Genomic DNA, 24,339 nt, shown 5'->3' with positions numbered 1-24,339 from the left:
AAACCATCATAAGCAATCTGCTTTTGTATAAAGTTAAGTTAGGTTAAATTAAATTATTATTATTATTATTATTAATTATTATTATTATTATTATCATCATTATTATTTATCTTACGGTATATCAAAAATAATATTGAGCAAAATTTAATTGAAATATTGTCGTGTGGCCCTCCAGCAGTGCTCGGGTTGCTTATGCGGCCCCCGGTAAAAATTAATTGACCACCCCTGTTGTAGATTGTCACTGAAGGCATCAAACCTATGAATGAACACATGTGGGGTTATGTACTTAACAAAAAAAGGTGAAATAACTGAAAACGTGTTTTATATTCTAGTTTCTTCAAAATAGCCACCCTTTGCTCTGATTACTGCTTTGCACACTCTTGGCATTCTCTCGATGGGCTTCAAGAAGTAGTCACCTGAAATGGTTTTCACTTCACAGGTATCATATTTTTGATGCCTTCAGTGACAATCTACAATGTAAATAGTCATGAAAATAAACAAAATGCATTGAAATGAGAAAGTGTGTCCAAACTTTTGGCCTGTATTGTGTATATATATATATATATATATTTATACGAAGATACATATATATGTATGTATCCATATATGGTGTGTTTAGATCATGGGAACAATGAACATCAAATCAAAACCACACAAACATAAAACATTACCACTTTCAGGTTGTTACAGTATGAGCGGATATATATATGACTAGCCTAATATATGCGCATTATGGATGAGTGATGCACCCAAAATTTGGCCGCAGTAAAAAACTGACCACCAGAACAACGCTGCAGAAGCAGGATATAAGCAAGACGCAGGGGATTGTCCACAGTGGGGGCAGCATTATTGCAATGTGGACATACTTAAATGTATCCCAGATATATCCGCGGTCAGCGATCTACAAAATGTGCAAATATTAAGAGGACAGTGATGGTTTTTGAGGAGAGAACATCCAACTGGAGCAGCAGCGCAAAGCAAGTGTGACGTCATGCTTGCTGCAGCTAGCCTCTTTTGTCGCAGACATCGAGGGACAGAAGTAGAGTCTCTAAACATGAGTACAGTCTCTATTAACACCAGAAAAAGATGCTAGATTTGTTGATGGTCGTTTTAAATAAAGAAAAGGTCACTAAAGTCTCTAGACATTTGAACAATTCTCAACAAAGTACATGGTACAATTAGCAATTTAAAAATGGAGCAAAACGATATAAAATAAAAAGTACATGTTAGTACTAATTTGTTTTCAAACGTATGTGTACGTTGTTTTAGCCTTTTTAAAAGAAAATCATAATATAGAAAATTATGCAAATTAAGCAATGACATCATGTGACCGCACCCACACCACGCCCATAACCACACCCACGCCACCACAGGTATTTTGGCAATCTAGGGGAAACTCTGTATATACCTTGTTGTTTTGGGTACACTTTCATAGACACCAAATGTATTTCAAATTGTGTTTGATGACACTCTAATATAAACAATAGACATTGTTTTAACATCTTTAAACCAGTAAGTGAATTCTCTTAAAGTACCAGTAGAATGGAAAAACAAGTTGCCTCTATATTGAAGCTATTATCATATATATCTGATTTATGACCCCTAAAGACTTCCAAAGTTTGCAAATAAATAGATATGCTCAAAATATCAATCTCACCAAGATTCCTGAGCCATTTTGAGAGTTAATAAGCATGCCAATCACGTGATCTGTGAGGTTGCATTAGGAATCAAAGAGCACTTCCCTCATTAACTTCTCCATTGCCGCGAGCAGAAATCGGCGTTTTTATCCAATTTTAGGTCGCAAATATACCATATTTTATTTTTGATACCTATTCAGGATACTTTTATGGACACTTTATGGACAATTTTAAAGTGATCAAGGTGTCCTTGTTTGTTTAAAAACTTCACCGACCGCTAGCTAGCCTGGTTTGTTTTTAGCCAGGTGGCTAGCTAGCCAGTCGCTAACCTCCAGCTCGCCTTGAGCTTGACATTTTAACGATCGCACGTTTGAATACCGGGTTTTTGGACAGTCACAGTTGAGATGACCAACAAAAAGAGTGACAAGAAGGAGGTGTCTGGTGGGGCTGCGTGTAAAGTCAAACAACCAGCCAGGAGACACCGATCCCAGCGTGGCTCGACCGGTAGCGGAGGTGAGCCGGGTGGTAGCATGGAGGTGGACGCATCCGTATTGGAATCGATCAACGCGAGATTGAGCAGGCTGGATATTCTGGATGCACTACAGCAGGACATCCGTGACTTGAGAAGTAGCCTGGAATTCAGTCAGAAGGAGATTGAGGATCTAAGAAAGGATAATGTCCTTCTGAGAGGCGCGATGACTGACATGCAGAGATCTACCGACTTTCTTACAGCGGACTATAGGCGCATTAAAGACACGCTGTTGGATATACAGTGCAGGGACATGAGAGACAATCTCATTTTCTCGGGGATCCGAGAGGGCAACGCCGATCCGGAAAAAACTGTAAGAGAGTTCATGTCGGATAAACTCAAGCTCTCCCCGGAGGTGGTAAGAGACATAACTTTTTCCAGAGTGCACAGAATGGGCAGACCTGTGGACAATAAAGTCCGTCCCATAATAGCTCGTTTTGAGCATTTTAAGCACAAAGAGTTGGTGAAAAGCCGAGGAAAGGAGCTGAAAGGGACCTCTCTCTGGTTAAATGACCACTTCCCGGCTGAGATCAACGATAGGAGAAAGAAACTGTCACCGATCATGAGAGAGAACCGAGCCCAGAACAAGAGAGTGGCACTAACAGTGGATAGGCTGTACATAAATGGACAGCTGTATCGGGACCCAAAGGTTACCCCCTGGCTTTTTTAGAATGGGCATTCGTGGGTGTTTTTAGTATCTTGGTTTGGCCTGTGTCATGACTACTTCCAGTACTGTTATGTCCTGCACTAAGCTGGGCCTTCATAGGGGCCTGGTGTTAGCTCACGTGAATGTATGCAGCCTGCGTAATAAGTATCAGGGAGTAGAGTGTATTATCAAAGATAATTGTATTAATATCTTTGCCATTTCTGAGACCCACCTTGATGATTCCTTTTCTGATTCAATTGTAGCCATTGAGGGGTTCTCAATTTTTAGGAAAGATAGGAACAGGTTTGGGGGTGGGGTGGCTATTTATGTTCAGAATCATTTATCTATCAAAGTGCGCAATGATTTGATGAGGGAGAGTATTGAAGCTATTTGTGTGCAGGTCTATCTGCCTTATTTGAAACCAATTATAGTAGGCTGTTTCTATAGGCCTCCTAGTGCTGATGCTCTGTATCTGAAGGAGTTATGTGAGATGTTTGACAGGATATCAGATGCGAATAGAGAAATCTATTTACTGGGTGATATGAATGTTGACTGGCTGGGACAAGGGTGTACAAACAAAAATAAGTTACTATCCATTTTAAATGCTTGCAATCTGTCCCAAATTGTTGCCCCTCCCACGAGAATAGGTAGTAATAGTGATGGTATTATTATAGCTACATGCATTGATCATATTTATACAAATGTTCCGGACCAATGCTCCAAAGCAGTCTCGGTTCCTGTAGGTTTTACTGACCACAATATAATATCTGTCACTAGAAAGACAAGGGTTCCTAAACCTAAAGCGAAAATTATTTTTACAAGGTCTTATAAGAGATTTGATGAAGAATGTTTTATTGATGAAATATCCTGTTTAAATTGGAACGAGGTGTGCAGTGAGGAAGACCCTGAGGCTGCACTGGACTTATTTATGTTAATGTACATGAGTGTTGTGGACAAGCATGCCCCTTTGAAGAAGTTTTCTGTCAAAACTAAGTCTGCCCCATGGATTGATAATGGACTTAGAAGTTTAATGACAGAAAGAGACATGGCTAAAAAAGCCTCCGTCAACTCTGGTTTAATTGATGACAGGCATAAGTACTGTTCCTTAAGAAACCAGGTCACAAAGTTAAACAAACTGAAAAAAAGGGAATATTACAAACAGAGGTTATATGATGTGAGATATGATAGCAAAAACTTATGGAATGTTTTGAATGAAATCATGGGTAGAAAGAACAATGTCTGTACACCTTTTGTGGAATCAAATGGGTTGGTACTCACTAAGCCATGTGACATTGCCAATCATTTTAATAACTATTATGTTGACAAGGTATCTCAATTAAGGCATGGTATGCATATATCCAATAACAACAAATCAGCTGACCTCATTAGGAATATTATAATGGATAATAAGGACTGTGAATTCAATTTTCATCAGGTTGAAGTCAGTGAGGTTGAGAGGTTACTACACTCTCTTCCTGACAACAAAGTAGCTGGTGTAGACAACCTGGATAGTAAATTACTGAAAATGACTGCTGGTATCATATCAGTGCCTGTTTGTCATATTTTTAATAAATGTTTACAAGTGGGCCTGTGTCCAAAGATATGGAAGGTGGCTAAGGTTACTCCTCTACATAAGGATACCAAATTGGCTTTCAATGAGGGCAATTCTAGACCAATAAGCATCCTACCTGGGTTATGTAAAATACTGGAGAAATGTGTGTATGCACAAATTCAAGCTTACTTTCAATCAAATGGGCTAGCAACTGATTCTCAACATGCATATAGAACGGGCCACTCTATGTCCACGGCTCTTATACAAATGACGGATGATTGGCTTAATGCTATAGATAATTCTATGTTGGTTGGAGCTGTGCTGTTAGATTTTAGTGCTGCATTTGACATGATTGACCACTCTCTTTTAATTGAGAAACTTAAATGTTATGGTTTTAATACTTCAAGTTTAATGTGGATACAGAGTTATTTGTCCTCAAGATCACAACAGGTGTATCTTAATGGCAGCTTGTCTAATAGCAGAAGTTTGGATTGTGGTGTTCCACAGGGAAGTTGCCTAGGACCTTTACTTTTTTCTATATTCACCAATGATTTACCTTGGGCTACCGGGCGTGCAAGATTGGTTCTTTATGCTGATGATGCAACCTTATATCATGCTGCACCATCATGCAGTGTACTTAATGTAGTATTGAGTGAGGAACTAAAAGCTGTGCATGACTGGACAGTATGTAACAGACTTGTCCTTAACACCTCAAAAACAAAAAGTATTATATTGGGGACTAGGCAAGGGTTATCTTGTGACCCAAAGTTGGATTTGAGGCTAGGTATTTCAACAGTTCAACAGGTCAGAAGTGCCAAGCTCCTTGGAGTGATGCTGGACTGCACTCTATCCTGGTCAAATCATATCAGTGATATAGTTACAAAGATGGGAAGGGCTGTTGGTATTTCCAGGAAATGTGCTGGTTTTGCTGATCCACCTCTTCTTTGTCAAATTGTTAAGAGTTTAGTCTTGTGTCATATTGACTATTGTTCTACAGTCTGGGTGTCTGCTGCAAGTGGTGAGATCAGTAAGCTCCAGATTGTCCAGAATAGGGCAGCAAGGCTGGTTCTTGGTTGTTCACTAAGAACCAATGTGAACCAAATGCATGCTTCTCTTTCCTGGCTAACAGTGCAGAACAGGTTGTTGGCTAATACTCTTATATTGTTCAAATCAGTAACCGGTAGTAAAACTCCTGCTTTTCTCATGGCCCAAATAGTTCACAGTAGCACTATACATAATCACAATACCAGGGCATCCAGTGAGGGGCATTTTGTACTCCCTCGTCCCAGGAAGAATGCTTTGCGGAAATCTTTTATTTATAGATCTTTATCGCTCTGGAATAACCTGCCTCGAATTCTCACCAGCATTGAAAGTAAACAGGTTTTTAAAAAGAGAGTAATATTTTATCTGAGTTTTTAAATTAGTTTGCTCATTGATGATTTGTTTGTTATATTTATATGGTAATTATTATTCTGTGACTGTAAATTGTTTGCTTGTTTTTTTATTGATGCTTTTATTTTTTTTTTCTGTATTGTGTAGTTATAATTATATGCTTTTACTTGTAATTGTATTGAATTGTGGACCCCAGGAAGACTAGTGGGTTGTTGAGGCAACCAGCTAATGGGGATCCTTAATAAAAATCAAATCAAATCAAATCAACAACAATGCTAATCAAGCAGACTTTGTGAAAGCCAACAACGATTACTTCTGGAAAAATTACGATCCAGGACCTTATATTTTTGAGCCCGACCACAAAGAGGATGAGCAATACGTTTTAGAAGACGACAGCTTCCCGACGGATGCAGCTTTATTTTATTTCTAAGTAATAAACATACAAACTAACCATAACAAATCAAAATATAACAAACACGTATTGTGATATTTCCACTCTCCCAGGGATCACTCTGTGACAGGTGTGTGTCGCAGGGTTCTTGTCAGGACCGATAGACGGGGCCAGGCGGGTTGCCATGGTTACAATGTTTTATTTTCGATATCACAAAGTCTTTTCTCGTCTTTGCTTCTCTCCCAAAAGTCTTTCCTCTTTCCTTTTCTGGCTTTTTCAGATCTCCTCCTGGACCACGCCCCTTCCACACACTCCCTACCATCCCTGCTGATGCCGGTATTATTCAGCCCCCAACTCCTCTGCTTCCTCCTTAGCCACAGCCAGAGGCTTCCATTTTCAGCCAGTTCTTGAATCGCTTTTCGATACGCTGATCCTATGCAGCCAATGTCGCGGCTTAGGCGGATGGTTGAGGACCCGATGAAGCCCCTACATCCCATCTCGATGGGTCGCATGTGAGTTTTCCAGCCAACCTCCATGCACTCTGCCGCCAGGTCTGCATACTCGGAGTGCTTCCGTTCGTTTGCGGCCTCCATATTTTGCTCCGATGGGACAGTGAGTTCCACCAGTATAATTTTGAGTGACTCAGACCACATAATCAGTTCTGGCTATAGTGATGTTTCTACAATCTCCCTGGGGAATTGGACTTGCTTCCCCAGGTCAACCCTCATAGACCCCTCACTGCCGGTTGGGAGGAGCCCCGCAGTTTTTTTTGGTGGGTTGTGTCAGTGTTCTCTCTGGCTCTTGTAAACAGTTTAGCGTGTTTGTCCTGTAACACGGGGTCAGCATGACTCTGCCACCGCTGCCAATTTCCTAAGCACCTGATGGTGTCGCTACCAATAGCGGCCTTAGGACAGTGTTGTGTTCCAGTCCGACAAAATGTATTGGAGACATTAATGATATTACAGAGGAGACAGGCCTCTTCAGTGCCAAACCATTGGTGAAGGTTTTGGGGACGAGGTAAGATGTCACAGAAGTATCTGATCACAAAACCGAGCCTGGCTTAGGGGGTCTTCCACAGATGTGACCATGAAAACACCTCTGTAAAAACCCTCTGCTTTGTAATTAGGGATGGGAATCGAAAACCGGTAGATGTTCAGAACCGGTTCCCAGTGGATTAATTCCTTGGAATCGCGTGCCATTTTAAAAAAAAACGATTCCCTTAACGATTCTTGTGGGTCGGAATGCCATCATTACACAACGTGCATAGTGAAGTCAGATTGCAAAATGGCGGAGCAAACCCTCTAAAGTTTCTCTCCTAGTCTGGCTACATTTTACAAAAAACATTTCAACAGCGCTTCTTGTAATAATTGCAAGATTGCTACTTAATCAAGAAGAGGACAGCCGAGCAATATCCTGAAACATTTAAACATTAAAATTAATGTCGCGTTTTTTTTTTTAACCGCTCCGATCTCATCCAAGCAGCAGTAACGCTAGCACGTCATCTGAATACTACAGGTACTAACTCACCGCCTATCATGTTAGCGCTATTATTTGTTAAAAATTGAAATAAATGTCTTTTCCTTTAGATTAGCGTGACGAGAGACAGATTCTGACTGGCTCCGAGGCGGGAAGTACTCACTCCAGTTCACGTCTGCCGCTAGACAAATGTCACCGAGCGACGACTCAGTTTGTGGTCAAAAGCTTGCACCCATTTGACACGGGAAACACTCTTTTTTTTTTCCAGTAGGAGAATGTTCAATTGTAGTCTGAAAAAATGTCACATGTTTTCCTCCTACCAGATTTTCACTCAGTCATTAAATTCCATCCATCCATCCATTTTCTGCCGCTTGTCCTTTTTGGGGTCGCGGGGGTTGCTGGAGCCTATAGTCATTATATTATACAGATGAAACTCAAAAAAATGTAATATTGTATAGAGGTATTTTCATCTCAGCAATTAACTTCAAATGTAAAACTAATCTGGGATATGAACTCATTACATGTCATGGCTGACAGTTTTTGAAACCCCAATGTTGGAGCCTATCTAAATTATTTATTTATCAATTTTTAGGACAATGGTAAATTAAATAATACCAATGATGATGTTGATTAATTATTGAATGTTTTAGATGAATATTGATTGAGTGTGATTGTTTTCAGCTGCTCACGGTCCTCCTCCTGGTGAGAGCGTCCTCCTCCTATAATTAAGGAGAGAGGACAGCTGGGTGCTCCTTTTGTCTGTCTATCATGTTGAAGGAGTGAGGAGTGAGACAGTTTATCTACCGCTAAATAAGTGTTATTTTGATTAAACTGAAGTCAACCACAGAGAATATATTTGTTTGTGAAAATAAATTATGATCATTTGGAATCTAGAAATACCTCCGCGAGTGCTTATTAAGGAATTTAGTGAGTCATAGACCCCCTCCTCAGGGGACTACTCTGCTATCTTTATTTTTTCAAACTTTTAGTAGAGTAGCCGTAACACCCACATTTTCTGAGATTTTCATTTCAAGGTTTTCATAAACTGTCAGCCACAATCATCACAATTATAATAACCAATGGCATATATCACTTTGCATGTTATGATTTAATATCACATGTTACTAAATGTTACATGTTTTTTTAATTCTATAGAAGAATATTTATTTCTTGTATATATATATATTTTTTTTAAAGTATTTTTTTTTATGCTATGTCTGTGCCTCCTGATACCTCACTGTAGGCTTTTTAAGGTCATGTTACCTCTAAACCAGGGGTGTCAAACTCATTTTAGCTCAGGGGCCGCATGGAGGAAAATCTGTGCATTAAACTCATGGCATTAAAACTAAAAAAATGAAGACAACTTCAGATCGTTTTCTTTGTCTCACGTTGGCCAAAAATTACGGAGCCCCTAAAGCATGGGTGTCAAACTCTGGCCCGCGGGCCAAAATTGGCCGCATTCACCGCTAATTCTCATACTTGCCAATCCTCCCGTGAGACTCCCAAATTTTACACCCCCGCTACCACCAAACCCCGCCCCTCCACAACCTTGCCCACCTCAACCGACGCACGGAGGGGGGCGGGGTTTGGTGGTAGCAGGGGTGTATATTGCAGCCCGGAAGAGTTAGGGCTGCATGGGATTCTGGGTATTTGTTCTGTTGTGTTTATGTTGTTTTACGGTGCGGATGTTCTCCCGAAATGTGTTTGTCATTCTTGTTTGGTGTGGGTTCACAGTGTGTTGCATATTTCTAACAGTGTAACCTGTATCGCTGTAGATCAACTATGCGTTGCATTCACGCGTGTGTGCGTACAGAAGCCGCACATATCTTGTGACTGGGCCTGCACGTTGCTAGAATGGATGAAAAGCGGACGTGACGACAGCTCGTAGAGGAACTTAAAGGCAGTGCCTTTAAGGCATGCCCGGGTGGACTATGAGATATAATGACTGATGAACACCTTCGTTCGATAATGAAGGTTGCCTCAGCTCAAAGCCTGAGCCCCGACATTAATGAACTAGCATCCAAGAAAAGATGCCAGGTATCTGGCTTGGGCACATCAGATTAGATCAGTGTATTGCAAACTGAGCAGTTTAAAGTCCTGAATGGTTGGTTTATTCTTTGTTATTTTATTTTACAAATTTATTAGCCTGTGGAAAAAATTAATGTTGATATTTACCTCAGAAGGCTGCAAATAGAAAAGAGGCATTCAATTTTTAATTAAATTGTATTTGATATGCCATTGATATTTTGTAATTATTATTATTATTTGAAACTCCATTTTGCATGTCACTATAAAGTTATATAAGCCTTGCTTGTTCAATATTCAATGCAAAACTTGTTTGGGTCTCTATTAAAAGGTTAATTTGTTCAACCTTTGCCCGTGGCTTTGTTCAGTTTAAAATTTTGGCCCACTCTGTATTTGAGTTTGACACCCCTGCCCTAAAGGGATATGGGGTAATTTTTTTTTTAGATATGTATCTCGTGCTCACGCAAAAGTTTCTCGAGCGCTCGAGATAGTTTCTCGTGCCCACGAGATGTTTTCCTGTGAGCACAAGAAACATATAGGCACAAGGGGGAAAATATTTTTTTAGATATGTTTCTTGTGCTCACGGGAAAACATGTCGAGCGCACGAGAAACTTTTGCATGAGCACGAGGTACATACAGTATCTAAAAAATAATTCCCCCCCGTGTCCCTTTAGTGCAGGGGTCGGCAACCTTTACCACTCAAAGAGCCATTTTGGCAAGTTTCACAAATTAAAGAAAGTAATGGGAGCCACAAAAAAAAATTTTTAATTTAAAATGAAAAACACCGCATACAGAGCTTAAATGCTTTGTGCTATGTTAACCAGGGGTCTCAGACACACGCACCGGCACACACTTTCATGTGGAAATTTGATGTTAGTGCAGCCCGCGAGTTTTGAATAATTGGCGCTTGACAGCGTCATACTTGCCAACCCTCTCATACTTGCCAACCCTCTCATTTTTCCCGGGAGACTCCCGAATATCAGAGCGTGATGACACTACATTTGGCGCCCTCTACAGTCTGCCCTAATAGTGTACCTGCTCGACCACATGTAGAATGCAGTTTCAGTTTGCTCACGTAAGTGACAGCAAGGCGTACTAGGTCAGCAGCCACACATCTTACACTGACGGTACCAATACCCAGAATCCCATGCAGCCCTAACTCTTCCGCTCAACCAACGCACGGAGGGGGGGGGGGTTGATGTGTGGGGGTTGTGGTAGCGGGGGTGTATAATGTAGACCGGAATAGTTAGGGCTGCATGGGATTCTGGGTAATGGTTGTGTTGTGTTTATGTTGTGTTACAGTGGGATGTTCTCCAGAAATGTGTTTTTCATTCTTTTTTGGTGTGGGTTCACAGTGTGGCGCATATTTGTAACGTAACAATGTTAAAGTTGTTTGATACGGTACGGCTACCGTCAGTGTAAGTTGTGTGGCTGATGAGTAAGTATGCTTTGCTGTCTCCTGCAGTGCAATTAGGGCACGTCCTTTATTTAGTAATTAGAGTGGAAATAGGATTATTTTTACCCTGGGAGTAATCTATGAGAGACACTGAGATCCATAAGTCTCCTGGGAAAATCGGGGGCGTCGGCATGTATGTAGCTGAGCCGCATCAGAGTGGTCAAGGAGCCGCATGCGGCTCCGGAGCCGCGGGTTGCCGACCCCTGCTTTAGGGGCTCCGTATTAGAACAAACACATTCTGAAAATATTACAATAAAAATATAGAAAAAAATACCGGCAGCGGTAAAGTTTAGATCCATGAAGGAAAGAAGAAAGTGAATGAATGTTTATAACTGAATAAATTTACATATGCATCATTTTTATTTTTTTTTATTTTTATTTTAATTAAGTAACATTTATGACAACCTTTTTCCAAAACACAATATAGAATGTGAGATATAACAGGACAATGCAGACATTTATCATTTGTTTTCAAAACGGTTACAAAAAAGTGGGACCCCAAAAATGTACTGTGTGACACCATTTTTATGACTTGATGGGGTCCCTGTGACCCCATTTTGAAAATTCCTAGCGCCAACACTGATGGAGTATTGGTGTTTGCAAAACAGCAGCAGGCAGCTCTGGCCTGCGGGCCGGTTCTAATACTAATCAAATATCATCCCGGGGACCATAGATCATTCATTTGCGGGCCGAATCTGGCCCGCGGGCCTTGACTTTGACACCCCTGCTCTAAACTAAACACAATTGATGTTAATCCACCATTTTTTTCCCTGTTTTCCAAATAAGAATCGATAAGAGAACCGTTGAGGAACCAAATTGTTGAGCAGAATTGAAAATGGAATCGGACTTGTGTTTACATAAGTTTCGATCGGGAAAGGCGTTGATGTGTTTTTTATTCATGTTAGCATTTAGGCAAGGCGGCAATCAGTCCGTGAGTTTTTGATATTCTTTCATTTAAAATAACCGCTGTTGTCATTATTACCGTTTATCATTACATCTCTAGTTGTGTGCCAGTCTGCCTTGGATTTTTCCTTTTTGCCGCATTGTAACTTGGCTGCATTCCTTTTAAAAGCCATGTAAATTGTGACATACTTGTTCCAAATCATTGCAAATATTACCTTCTCCATCTGCATTTCAGTGAATAAATGCCACCGGTCACTTCCAATTTTTAGAAATACAATACTTTATTTACTATAAATTAGGGTTGTACGGTATACTGGTATTAGTATAGTACCGCAATACTAATGAATAATTTTCGGTACTATACCGTCTCTAAAACGTACCGGTGTCACACCCCCCCCCCCACCCGCCCCGCGTCAAAGTCACGTCGTGTCATTGCTGGTTTTGCAAGCAGAGGAGCATGTTCGACGGCACACAATCACAGAGTACTTACAAACAGACACAGTGTGTAGACAGAAAAAGAAGAATGGACGCATTTTGGCCTAAAAACTAAAGATAAAGGTGAAGTTATAACACTGAAACGCCCTTAGGAAGAGGTGCTTTAAGACATGGCTAGCTAGCTAGCGGCTAACGTCCATCCGCAGTCTGCAGTGTTTTAGCGACTTCTAAATCACTAATCCTTGTCTCCATGGCGACAAGTAAGTTTCTTACAAGTATCATCCCTGCAGGACGAGGAATAGCTAAACATGCTTCACTACACACCGTAGCTCACCGGCATTAAAATGTAAACAAATGCCATTGCTGGATCTACACCTAACATCCACTGTAATGATACCAAGTACAGGCACGTATCTAGTCGATACTACTATGATTACGTCTATATTTTTTGGCATCACAACGTCTTCTTTGATCTATTTTAAATGTATATTATGTTTATATACTCAGGAAATATGTCCCCGGACACATGAGGACTTTGAATATGACAAATGTATGATCTTGTAACCACTTGGTATCGGATTGATACCCACATTTGTGGTATCATCCGAAACTAATGTAAAGTATCAAACAACAGAAGAATAAGTGATTATTACATTTTAACAGAAGTGTAGATAGAACATGTTAAAAGAGAAAGTAAGCAGGTATTAACAGTAAATCAACAAGTAGATTAATAATTCATTTTCTACCACTTGTCCTTAATAATGTTGACAAAATAATAGAATGATAAATGATACAATATGTTACTGCATACGTCAGCAGACTAAATTAGGAGCTTTTGTTTGTTTACTTACTAATAAAAGACAAGTTGTCTAGTATGTTCACTATTTTATTTAAGGACTCAACTGCAATAAGAAACATATGTTTAATGTACCCTAAGATTTTTTGTTAAAATAAAGCCAATAATGCAATTTTTTTGTGGTCCCCTTTATTTAGAAAAGTACTGAAAAGTATCGAAATAATTTTAGTACCGGTACTGGTACTAAAATATTGGTATCGTTACAACACTACTATAAATGAATTACTACTGTAGAGAATATTCATTAAATATAGAAATGAGTAAGAGGACCAAGCTTTTTCGCCAAAGTGCCTTCTTGTGCCTAACCCAGTCTCTCCATACCATGCTATATTGCAAGAGTGTTCCTTTGAACTTTTTAAACAAGTCTAAGCAGGCAAACTTGATCCAGGAGGAGGAAAAGTGACGATCAGGAAACAGTGAAGTCTGTGGTAAAGTTCCGGGGGTCAAACTTGAAGATGTTGAACCTTTCCTGCCTTGCTCTTATTCCCAGTCTGATGTGGGCGGGGCAAAAAGGGATGTTGACCCAATTTTTTCCTCTCTCTCTTTTTCTCTCCTTCTCATGCCTGAAACATGAAACCTGGACCATTTGAGTCCAGCTTGTCCCACGGGCTCCAAGTGCCAACAACGCTCCGCTTCATCTTAATCTAATTTTGTATTATTTTATACCGCTGCTCAAACATGTTTTTTCATTTTTAATTGATTTTACAAAGACTCTAACTGCAGTTTTTCTTTTGTCTTTCCTGCATCCCTCTCATTTTAAAGCCGACTCCGGGATGTGAGCACGCTTGTGTCGGTGTGTTTTTCATCCAAGCTACTAAGGGACTACTTTTTTTTAAGAAGAAGAAATGCTGCCACGATTGTTGTGGAACATGTCTCTTGTTCTGGTGTTGTTTGGATTATTTTTGCTCACTTCTTCATCTGCCAGAGGCGAACCAGAGCTCAGGGATGAAGAGGAGGAGGAGGAAAGTTCTTGCCAAGGCGCTTTTGACCTCTATTTTGTGCTTGATAAGTAAGTCATGAATTATCCGACTGGTATACTAAGTGGGGAAAACATCATTACTCCTTCATGGGTGTCATAAAAGTGATTTTAAAGATCAACATGATTGTTTATAAGCCTACAGTATGTGTTAAAGTGAGCATCTCTGCATCCGAGCGCGTGGGGTGACGCAGCAGAGGAGGCGGACTTGTGGTCTGCTGAATCAGCAGAAAGAGAGGGGACTGTTTGGATGATACAATCATGTTTTTCTCTCGACCCCAAGTTAAAATCCACCCACTCCCCCTTCAAAAACAAAGAAATTATACATGGGAGAAGGGTCTCTCATTTTATAGCCACATGTATACCTCCTTCTTTTTCTTTTTTTTTGAGATTGCCCTGCCATCGCTCTGTCATTACCAATCTTGGTACTCCCACACTGGAAAAATGCTGCGGTTTAGGGACATCTCAGCACTGCATAGATCACTCTGCCAGGGAAGAACGTTTCCACTGCTCAAAAGAGGTCCTCTGTAGTACATGATTCAATGAAAACTTCAACATTATTCTATACCAGTGGTTCTTAACCTGGGTTTGATCGAACCTTAGGGGTTCGGTGAGTCGGCCTCAGGGGTTCGGCAGAGCCTCCGCCGCAGCGGTCAAGACACACCAGACTTATGAATTGATGAACGTGGACCCCGACTTAATCAAACAAGTTGAAAAACTTATTCAGGTGTACGGAATGTGTACTGTACTGTGCAATCTACTAATAAAAGTTTCATTCAATCGATCGTGTAAATAAAAACATCTCCCTATCGACGTATCTGTACTGTAAAGTTAATATTTGAATGACAATAAAAAAGAAGTTTAAGTATAAGTATTATGGATACCCCCAAACAATGTTCCCTCTAATTTTCCATCTGATTTGCAAGTGTATAATTTGTTGTGAGTTCATGCACTGTGTTGGTTTTGTTCTTTGAACAAGGTGATGTTCATGCACGGTACATTTTGTGCACTAGTAAAAAAAAACATAACTTTGTCTTGACTTTGAAAAAAAAAAAAAAAAACAAAGTTATTTTTCACTAAAGAAGGGTTCGGTGAACGTGCTTATGAAACTGGTGGGGTTCGGTACCTCCGACAAGGTTAAGAACCAATCTTCTATACTGTATCTTTTTGTCAATACTTTTATACAATTCAACAATTTATCCATTTGTCCACCTCCTTCCATTCTAACCTATCTATCTCTAGGGGTGTCCAAACTTTTCGACTGGGGGGCCACATTAGGCTTAAAAAATTAGGCTGGGGGCCGAAAGCGGACTGCATGCATAATAACTATATAAATATATATATATGTATATATATATATATATATATATATATATATATATATATATATATATATATATATATATATATATATATATATATATATATATATATATATATATCCATCCATCCATCCATCCATTTTCTACCGCTTGTCACTTTTGGGGTCGCGGGGGGTGCTGGAGCCTATCTCAGCTGCATTCGGGCGGAAGGCGGTGTACACCCTGGACAAGTCGCCACCTCATATATATATATATATATTTATGTATGCATATGTACATATAAAGCCTATACCTATATGAGTATATCAAGCAGCCAGGGTTAAGCGCCAAACATGGATAAGAGGAGAGAGAGTTTTAAATTGTTTCCATCATCCCTTGTAATGGATTTAAATGGGTCTCATTTTGATTTTTGTTGTTGTTTATTAGACATTTGTTACAATATCCAAAAAGTTCAATGAGCAGGTTGTGTTTGTTGACTCTTTGTACTGGTTGATTTTTTTTTTCTGCAACGTGAACTTGGAAAGGTTGTTTGAATTGGGTCATATAAGTAAATGCTGTACTTTGTTGAATTGTTGTTATAATTAATGGCAGATTTATTGTTATTGGCCAACAAATGGTTTCTAAATGGCAGCAATTAGACTACTGGATATTTATATATGATATGGATACACTGCTCCTGATCAAATTGTTTATCGTGCTGTTTCGTGGGCCAAATTGAGGCTGCCGGTGGACCACATTTGGCCCGCAGTCCGTAGTTTGGACACCACGATCTCTCTGTCCACCAATTTGTCAGTCCAACAATCTTTTGTGCATCTACAGTATGCATCTGCCCAACTATCTGTCTGATAGAAGCTACTTAACCTGCAAGACGTAATACGTGAAGCTAGGCAAACACACGTCTACAGCTCTAAATATATTTTGGGGTGTACCACAGGGATCAATACTGTGACCAAAATTGTTAAATGTTTATATAAACGACATCTGTAAAGTTACAAAAAACCTAAAGTTAGTATCATTTGAATTTGTTAAGAAGAGAACACACAGAAGCTAATACAAATAATAACAGAAGAAATGAACAAAATAAAGAGATGGTTTGATAAAAACAGACTATCCTTAAATTTAAGTAAAACTAAAATAATGCTTTTCGGTAACAACAGAAAAGAAAGTCAAAGAGAAATAGAAATAGATGGAGTATATGTTGAAAGGGTTAAATAAATACATTTTTGGATGTATTACTGTAATAGATAATAAAATGAACTCGAAATCTCATTCAAAAAAAATATACAACATAGGGTGGCAAGACATACATCAATAATAAATAAAGAAAAATGGACCAAAAATCACTCCATATTCTCTCCTGCTCACTGGTATTACCATAACTAAGTTATTGTGTAGAAATATGTAGGAATAACTACAAAGTACACTTCATTTGCTAACCGTGTTACAAAAGAGGTCAGTTAGGACAAAACACAATGATGGTCATAGAGAACACTCCAACCCTTTATTTTTGTAATCAACAATATTGAAATTCAATGATTTGGGGCAACAGCTTAAGTTATTCACAAAGCAAACTATAACCATTTTTTCTCAACAAAAGAGGAGAAATATAAAATTCAACTTAAAACAATTGTAGAAACGTACAACACTTAAAACCCACATTATGGAATGGATTAAGCAAATAAATAAAACAAAGTACTAATTTGCCACTTTAAGAAACTGTTCAAACCCAGAGTGTTTACAAAGTACAAGGAATAATAATCCTGATAAACATCTGAAACCTTATTGAAAATGGAGATAATCTTATTTACCTCAATATATTAATCACAATTTATAACTTATTCACGCTCAGTGTAGTGTGGCAATAAGTTAGTAATAAGTATATAATATATAATAATATAATATATTATAGTTAATAAGTTATCTTCTTACCACTCCCTTTTCAGGCAAAACTGGATCATCATGGTTACATATTGTACATTCCCTTTTCCATTATATTAATTAATATTATTATATGTTGTATACCTTGTACTTTTTCTGTGTCGTTGCCTGCATGAAATAAATGAATACATGAAAAAAAAAAAAAAATTATACACATATTTATTTATTAGATTTGTATGTGTTACACATTTCAGGAAGTAAACAAATGTGTTGGAAATTGTTATGGAATGGAAAAGGGGTAGATAACGGGTAATATGAGGTGTGCTTTTTCCTACTCCTTTTTGGACATGTTGTAATGAGAAACTGGTAATAAGTGATTAACTATATTGTAACTGTAGATGCATGTTTGAAATAAATCCAAACCGTAACTATCTGCCCACTCATCCAACCGTTCAATAGTATCTCCATAAAACTACCCATCCTTCACTCTAGCCATTTGTCCATCCATGTGTCCATTCATACAAAGATCAGTCCATTCTTCCAATCGTCTGTCCATTTATCGCTCATCTCTTCATCCATCCTTCCTTTGTTGTATCTTTGTGTTAATCCATCTCTCTGTCCATCCAACTATCAGTCAATCCATTTGACTACCAATCCATTTATTTATCCATCTATCTGCTCATCTGCTCTGCCGTCTTTTTATCCCAATCTCAATCCATCCAAGAGGTAAAACACTACTGGAAATACAAAAACTTGTAGAACAAATGACTGGATAGATGACATTTAAAAAGGGATCTATTGTCTCAGGGCGTCGGGTCGATGGCTTCATCAGGAATCTTCAAATCACATGGATTTATGTTTGACGAGCTCCACACAAGACTAGAATTAAATCCAAAACATGTGACTGCTGTCCAGATGTGGAGGCCATTGTTGACTGCCTTTGTTCCCTAAACACAGACACATGCTGACAATAATGTGATTATACTGTAAGTCGCCGCTATTGTTGGCTGTGGTGCCAACTTCAATGGCCACTCTAAAGAAGACTTTGACAAGACTTGTCAACTTCAAACAGGAGGAAGCTCATTAGTAATCTTCCTACAGCTATGCTCAGCCCCTTTCCTTCGGTCTGCGCTGCTTTTTTTAGCCTACACAGCATTAACCAGGTTGTATTCATATGGAACAGAAAATGCTGAGCACATTTACGGTTTTCTGAGCTACCAAAACGTATTGTGGAATTCAGTCGGGCAAACTGACACAGCTGGTTTCAAATAAATCCATAAATTTAAAACAAGATGTACAGTTCTGGTCGAAAGTTTACATAGCGTACACATCAGGAGAAATAATGTGTAATCAATTGTAGGCATTTAGTGATTCATACAATCCATTATTTTTCTTTTATGAATTGATTAGACATAGTACATCTCAATTTTTAAAAGCAAGAATTGGTTGCAGACGAGTTTGAATTCATTCTTAATGTATACAAGGTCAAAATTAAACAGGGTGTAATACAATAGTATCTTAACGAACAAGCTAATTGGTTTAATTGAAATTAATTTGATCAGGTTTGACTGGTGTTATGACTCATTCTGCTTCAGTATGGTGCAGACTAGCAATGATACACTCAAAATGCACGACACGCTCAGGCATCCATCCATCCATCCATTTTCTACAGCTTGTCCCTTTTGGGGTCGCGGGGGTGCTGTAGCCAATCTCAGCTGCATTCGGGCGGAAGGCGGGGCACACCCTGGACAAGTCACCACCTCGTCATGTTTTTGTTTATTTCTATCTTTAATTCAACAAATATCATCCGCTTCTTCTTCTCAGCACTGTCCTTCCCACTCACTTTCTTCTTTCCCATGGTTGGAAAAACAAAGTTATGTTGATCTCTAGCTTTAATCTAGTGCTAGCAAATAAGACCAGATGTTTTGACATGGTTCACTGTGACATTTGCTACACCAACTAATGGCGAGGATGCTTGTAACTCAAATGTTTGCTTGCAACTTAAAGCATAACAATTAGCCGAGAGACAGCTCTTATCTTAAAACACTCTTAAATTGAGGACATAGGACCCAAGTAATGTTTGGTTTTATCTTAACCCCACTGTTTTTGTAGTCACCAGCAAGCTTTTGGCCTAATTCTGTCCAGATATTTTCCCAGTCTTCTTGGCAGGATTGGTAGAGCTGATTTTAATTTGTTGGTTTTCCGCAAGTTCATTGAGGTTGTTCATTCAGCCTACTAAAGTCACTGTATCGATGCACTGTTGTTTTGGAATACCCAATTGTGTCCGAGTTTCAACTGTTTAGCTCACCTCACCTTGACTCCAAACATATGTCTCTGTCATTGTGGTCAAATAGCTCAATCTATTCCTCGTCTGATCATACAACTTTTGTATAGAAGCCATCTGTCTTATCCATGTGATCACTGGACACATTCTCACAGCTGGGGCGTCTTTCTTGGTCTTACCCTCTCAGTCCATTGCGATGAAAAACTGGCATCATGGTGGACAGTACAAGTACAGTAGTGTTCTAGCAGTTTCCAGTTCATGGCAGGCTTAACTTTGGTGGATCCGGAGTGATTCCTAAATATCCTAAACAATTTCCTTTCATCTGATGGCAACAATGTTGAACTTCTTCTTCCAGACTATAGCAATGTGCTGACACACCCAAATAACTTGTACTTAGGTACACTTCTAAAAACCGACTATTTAGGAACTTTCAGAAATACCTCTAAAAGACTTCTAAATCTACTGTGTACTTTGTGGCGTCCCGGAAGAGTTACTGCTGCAAAGGATTCTGGGTATTTGTTCTGTTGTGTTTATGTTGTGTTACGGTGCAGATGTTCTCCCGAAATGTGTTTGTCATTCTTGTTTGGTGTGGATTCTCAGTGTGGCGTACATTTGTAACAGTGTTAAAGTTGTTTATACGTCCACCCTCAGTGTAACCTGTATCGCTGTTGATCAACTATGCGTTGCATTCACATGTGTGTGCGTACAAAAGCCGCACAAATTTTGTTACTGGGCCGGCACGTTGTTAGAATGGATGAAAAGCGGACGTGACGACAGCTTGTGTAGAGGACATTAAAGGCAGTGTCTTTAAGGCACGCCCCCAAGACTGTGGTACGGGTGGACTACGAGATATAATGACTGATGAACTCCTTCGTTGGATAATGAAGGTTGCCTCAGCTCAAAGCCTGAGCCCCAACATTAATGAACTAGCATCCACGGAAAGATGCCAGGTATCTGGCTTGGGCATCAGATTAGATCAGTGTGTTGCAAACTGAGCAGTTTAAAGTCCTGAATGGTTGGTTTATTCATTGTTATTATATTTTCAAATGTATTAGCCTGTGGAAAAAGTTAATGTTGATATTTACCTCAGAAGGCTGCAAATAGAAAAGAGGCATTCAATTTTTATTTAAATTATATTTGATATGCCATTGATATTTTGTAATTATTATTATTATTATTTTAAACTCGATTTTGCATGTCACTATAAAGTTATATAAGCCTTGCTTGTTCAATATTCAAGGCAAAACTTGTTTGGGTCCCTACTAAAAGGTTAATTTGTTCAACTTTGGCCCGCGGCTTTGTTCAGTTTTAGATTTTGGCCCACTCTGTATTTGAGTTTGACACCCCTGGTCTATCCCAAATCATTTGAGAATTGAGTTAATGAATTACAGTGACCACTAGGTGTCACCAAAAAAACAAACACTCCACTTCAAAAGCAGAAGTCTGTTATAAGGGTGGTGTTTTTCATACTCTTACCTTGTCTTTCTGCGCAGTATCTTCAGACTTCAACTGTAGTTAGGGACAAACTGACCCCTTGTGTTAGCTTGGTGAGTCGGTAACCATCTCAGCGAGTGTACAGGCTTGATTCGTGGAAAAGACAACAAAACTTTGCCTTGCAGGACGGAGATTTTATTTTCCTTTGGTTGAAAACACGGCAGTTTCAGGCACCGGGAACTTTCACAGCAACTACTTCACACTCCACTGCTACACACACACACTACTTCTCTAATGCCACCAACTTCCTCTCTAATTTTCCCGCTCTATTGGTCAGGTCAGAGTTCACCCAGGACCCCAAAACAGCTGTCCTAGGCTGTGTCTGTAACAATACCTACCATTGAGTAATTTAAATTGATAAAACCAACATTGCAAAATAGTAAAAGTAAGTACAGGACTTATATTTGTGCTGATATCGTCCATCCATCCATTTTATACCGCTTGTCCCTTTCAGGGTCGCGGGGTATTGGGTAAATATCGGTATCGCCCAATACTCAAGGCTCCAATTTAGCTATCATATCCAAAGTAAAAAAGTTGTATCGTTTTGACTATCACTTTGCTCCAATTGGTGTTAATTTAATGCTGCTAAAAAGACACTAATAGCCACACTCACTTAAGATCACTAATTACAAAACCCAAAACCAGTGAAGTTGGCACATTGTGTAAATCGTAAATAAAAACAGAATACAATGATTTGCAAATCATTTTCAACTTATGTTCAATTGAATACACTGCAAAGACAAGATATTTATGTTCAAACTGAGAAACTTTTTTTTATTTTTTTTTAATAATCATCAACTTAGAATTTCATGGCAGCAACACATTGCAAAAAAGTTGGCACAGGGGCATTTTTACCACTCTGTTACATGGCCTTTCCTTTTAACAACACTCAGTAAACGTTTGGGAACATTTTTTAAGCTTTATAGGTGGAATTATTTCCCATTCTTGCTTGATGTACAGCTTAAGTTGTTCAACAGTCCGGGGTCTCCGTTGTGGTATTTTACGCTTCATATAGCGCCACACATTTTCAATGGGAGACAGGTCTGGACTACAGGCAGGCCAGTCTAGCACCCGCACTCTTTTACTACAAAGCCACACTGTTGTAACACGTGCAGAATGTGGCTTGGCATTGTCTTGCTGAAATAAGCAGGGGCGTCCTTGAAAAAATGTTGCTTGGATGGCAACATATGTTGCTCCAAAACCTGTATGTACCTTTCAGCATTAATGGCGCCTTCACAGATGTGTAAGTTACCCATGTCTTGGGCACTAATACACCCCCATACCATCACAGATGCTGGCTTTTAAACTTTGCGCCTATAACAGTCCGGATGGTTCTTTTCCTCTTTGGTCCAGAGAACACGACATCCACAATTTCCCAAAAAAATGTGGACTAGTCAGACCACAGAACACTTTTCCACTTTGCATCAGTCCGTCTTAGATGAGCTCGGGCCCAGCCAAGACGGCGGCGTTTCTGGGTGTTGTTGATAAATGGCTTTCGCTTTGCATAGTAAAGTTTTAACTTGCACTTACAGATGTAGCGACAAACTGTAGTTACTGACAGTGGTTTTCTGAAGTGTTCCTGAGGCCATGTGGTGATACTGATGTCGGTTTTTGATGCAGTACCGCCTGGGGGATCGAAGGTCATGGGCATTCAATGTTGGTTTTCGGCCTTGCTGCTTACGTGCAGCGATTTCTCCAGATTCTCTGAACCTTTTGATGATATTACGAATTGTAGATGGTAAAATCCCTAAATTCCTTGCAATAGCTCGTTGAGAAATGTTGTTAAACTGTTCGACAGTTTGCTCATGCATTTTTTCACAAAGTGGTGACCCTCGCCCCATCCTTGTTTGGAATGGCTAAGCATTTCATGGTAGCTTTTATACCCAATCATGGCACCAACCTGTTCCCAATTAGCCTGTTCACCTGTGGGATGTTCCAAATAAGTGTTTGATGAGCATTCCTCAACTTTCTCAGTCTTTTTTGCCACTTGTGCCAGCTTTCTTGAAACATGTTGCAGGCATCGAATTCTAAATGAGCTAACATTTGCAAAAAATAACACATTTTACCAGTTTGAACATTAAGTATCTTGTCTTTGCATAGTATTCAATTGAATATAGGTTAAAAATATTTGCAAATCATTGTATTCTGTTTTTATTTACGATTTACACAACATGCCAACTTCACTGGTTTTGGGTTTTGTAGATGTTGATAAGGATTGGCATTGTAAATCCAAAATCCATAATAAAAATTAAAGAGAAATCCACCCAAAACAAATTATTTAAGATGTACATTGGATGTTCTTTGCGTCCTGGAAGAAGAACTTGCATTTAAGTCCATTAGGGGGAACCATGAACAACATTATTCAGCATGGTAAATAATTGTTAAGGTATATTTTGTCTCTGATGTGCAAAGCTCTTTTATGGCTCAGTCTGAGGTGTCAGAATGTGGCAGCATGTACTCCTCCTACCACCAATTGTCTCATGTTTGTTTGTATTGTAAAGCTTAACACAACTAGAGCAGCTTTGATACCTTCAACAAGCTTAAAGTGGGCAAAAGTTAATAAATTATTTAGCAGGTTTATGCAAAAAATACACCATTTGGGACAAGAAAGAACCTATTACATTTTAAAGCATACCTGGATACAGTAAATGTATGAATTCAAGGCAAAAGCTGTCACATTCCACTGGCATTGAGGCCAAAAGAGCCAGTAATCTACCATTTAATTTGCTGTAAGGAAAACTAATGACTTCATACATCTTCAACTTGGTCATAGTGTGATGGGTGGAGTATGAAGTACATAGGATTCATGATTTATATAGCATGGAGTAATGTAACCATAAAATGTTTCCATGTGCATTGAAACCAATTGTTGAAAGATGTTCTAGCCTCTAACCACTGCAGCTGTTCTTGTTAAGACCCACTGTTGCATACTAGCTGCTACAGTGTGAACACAATCAACTTGATTGGACAACAAAGTATGTCTATGACGCAAACCTTCTATTTTATTTAATGTAGTTTTGCAGTGCTTAATGATAAAAAAAAACTGTTGGCTTGAATGTTCCGTCTAATGGGAAGTTGGTATAAAGT

General features: G+C 39.1%; 1 protein-coding gene across 1 annotated transcript in view; it reads left to right on the top strand.

Moving 5' to 3' along the window:
- The first annotated feature begins 13,899 nt into the window (after positions 1-13,899).
- The window catches only part of LOC133654956 (anthrax toxin receptor 1-like), a 77,614-nt gene continuing 67,174 nt past the window's right edge, over positions 13,900-24,339 (top strand). Inside the window, exon 1 of the mRNA XM_062054831.1 lies at positions 13,900-14,307. Within this exon, the coding sequence (XP_061910815.1) occupies positions 14,144-14,307 (164 nt within the window). The 5' untranslated portion in view covers positions 13,900-14,143. The remainder of the gene's footprint in view (positions 14,308-24,339) is intronic.

The sequence above is a fragment of the Entelurus aequoreus genome, linkage group LG08 (assembly GCF_033978785.1).
Source record: "Entelurus aequoreus isolate RoL-2023_Sb linkage group LG08, RoL_Eaeq_v1.1, whole genome shotgun sequence".
NCBI lineage: Eukaryota > Metazoa > Chordata > Actinopteri > Syngnathiformes > Syngnathidae > Entelurus > Entelurus aequoreus.
The sequence above is the reverse complement of the archived record's forward strand: the minus strand, read 5'-3'. Positions and strand labels throughout refer to the sequence as shown.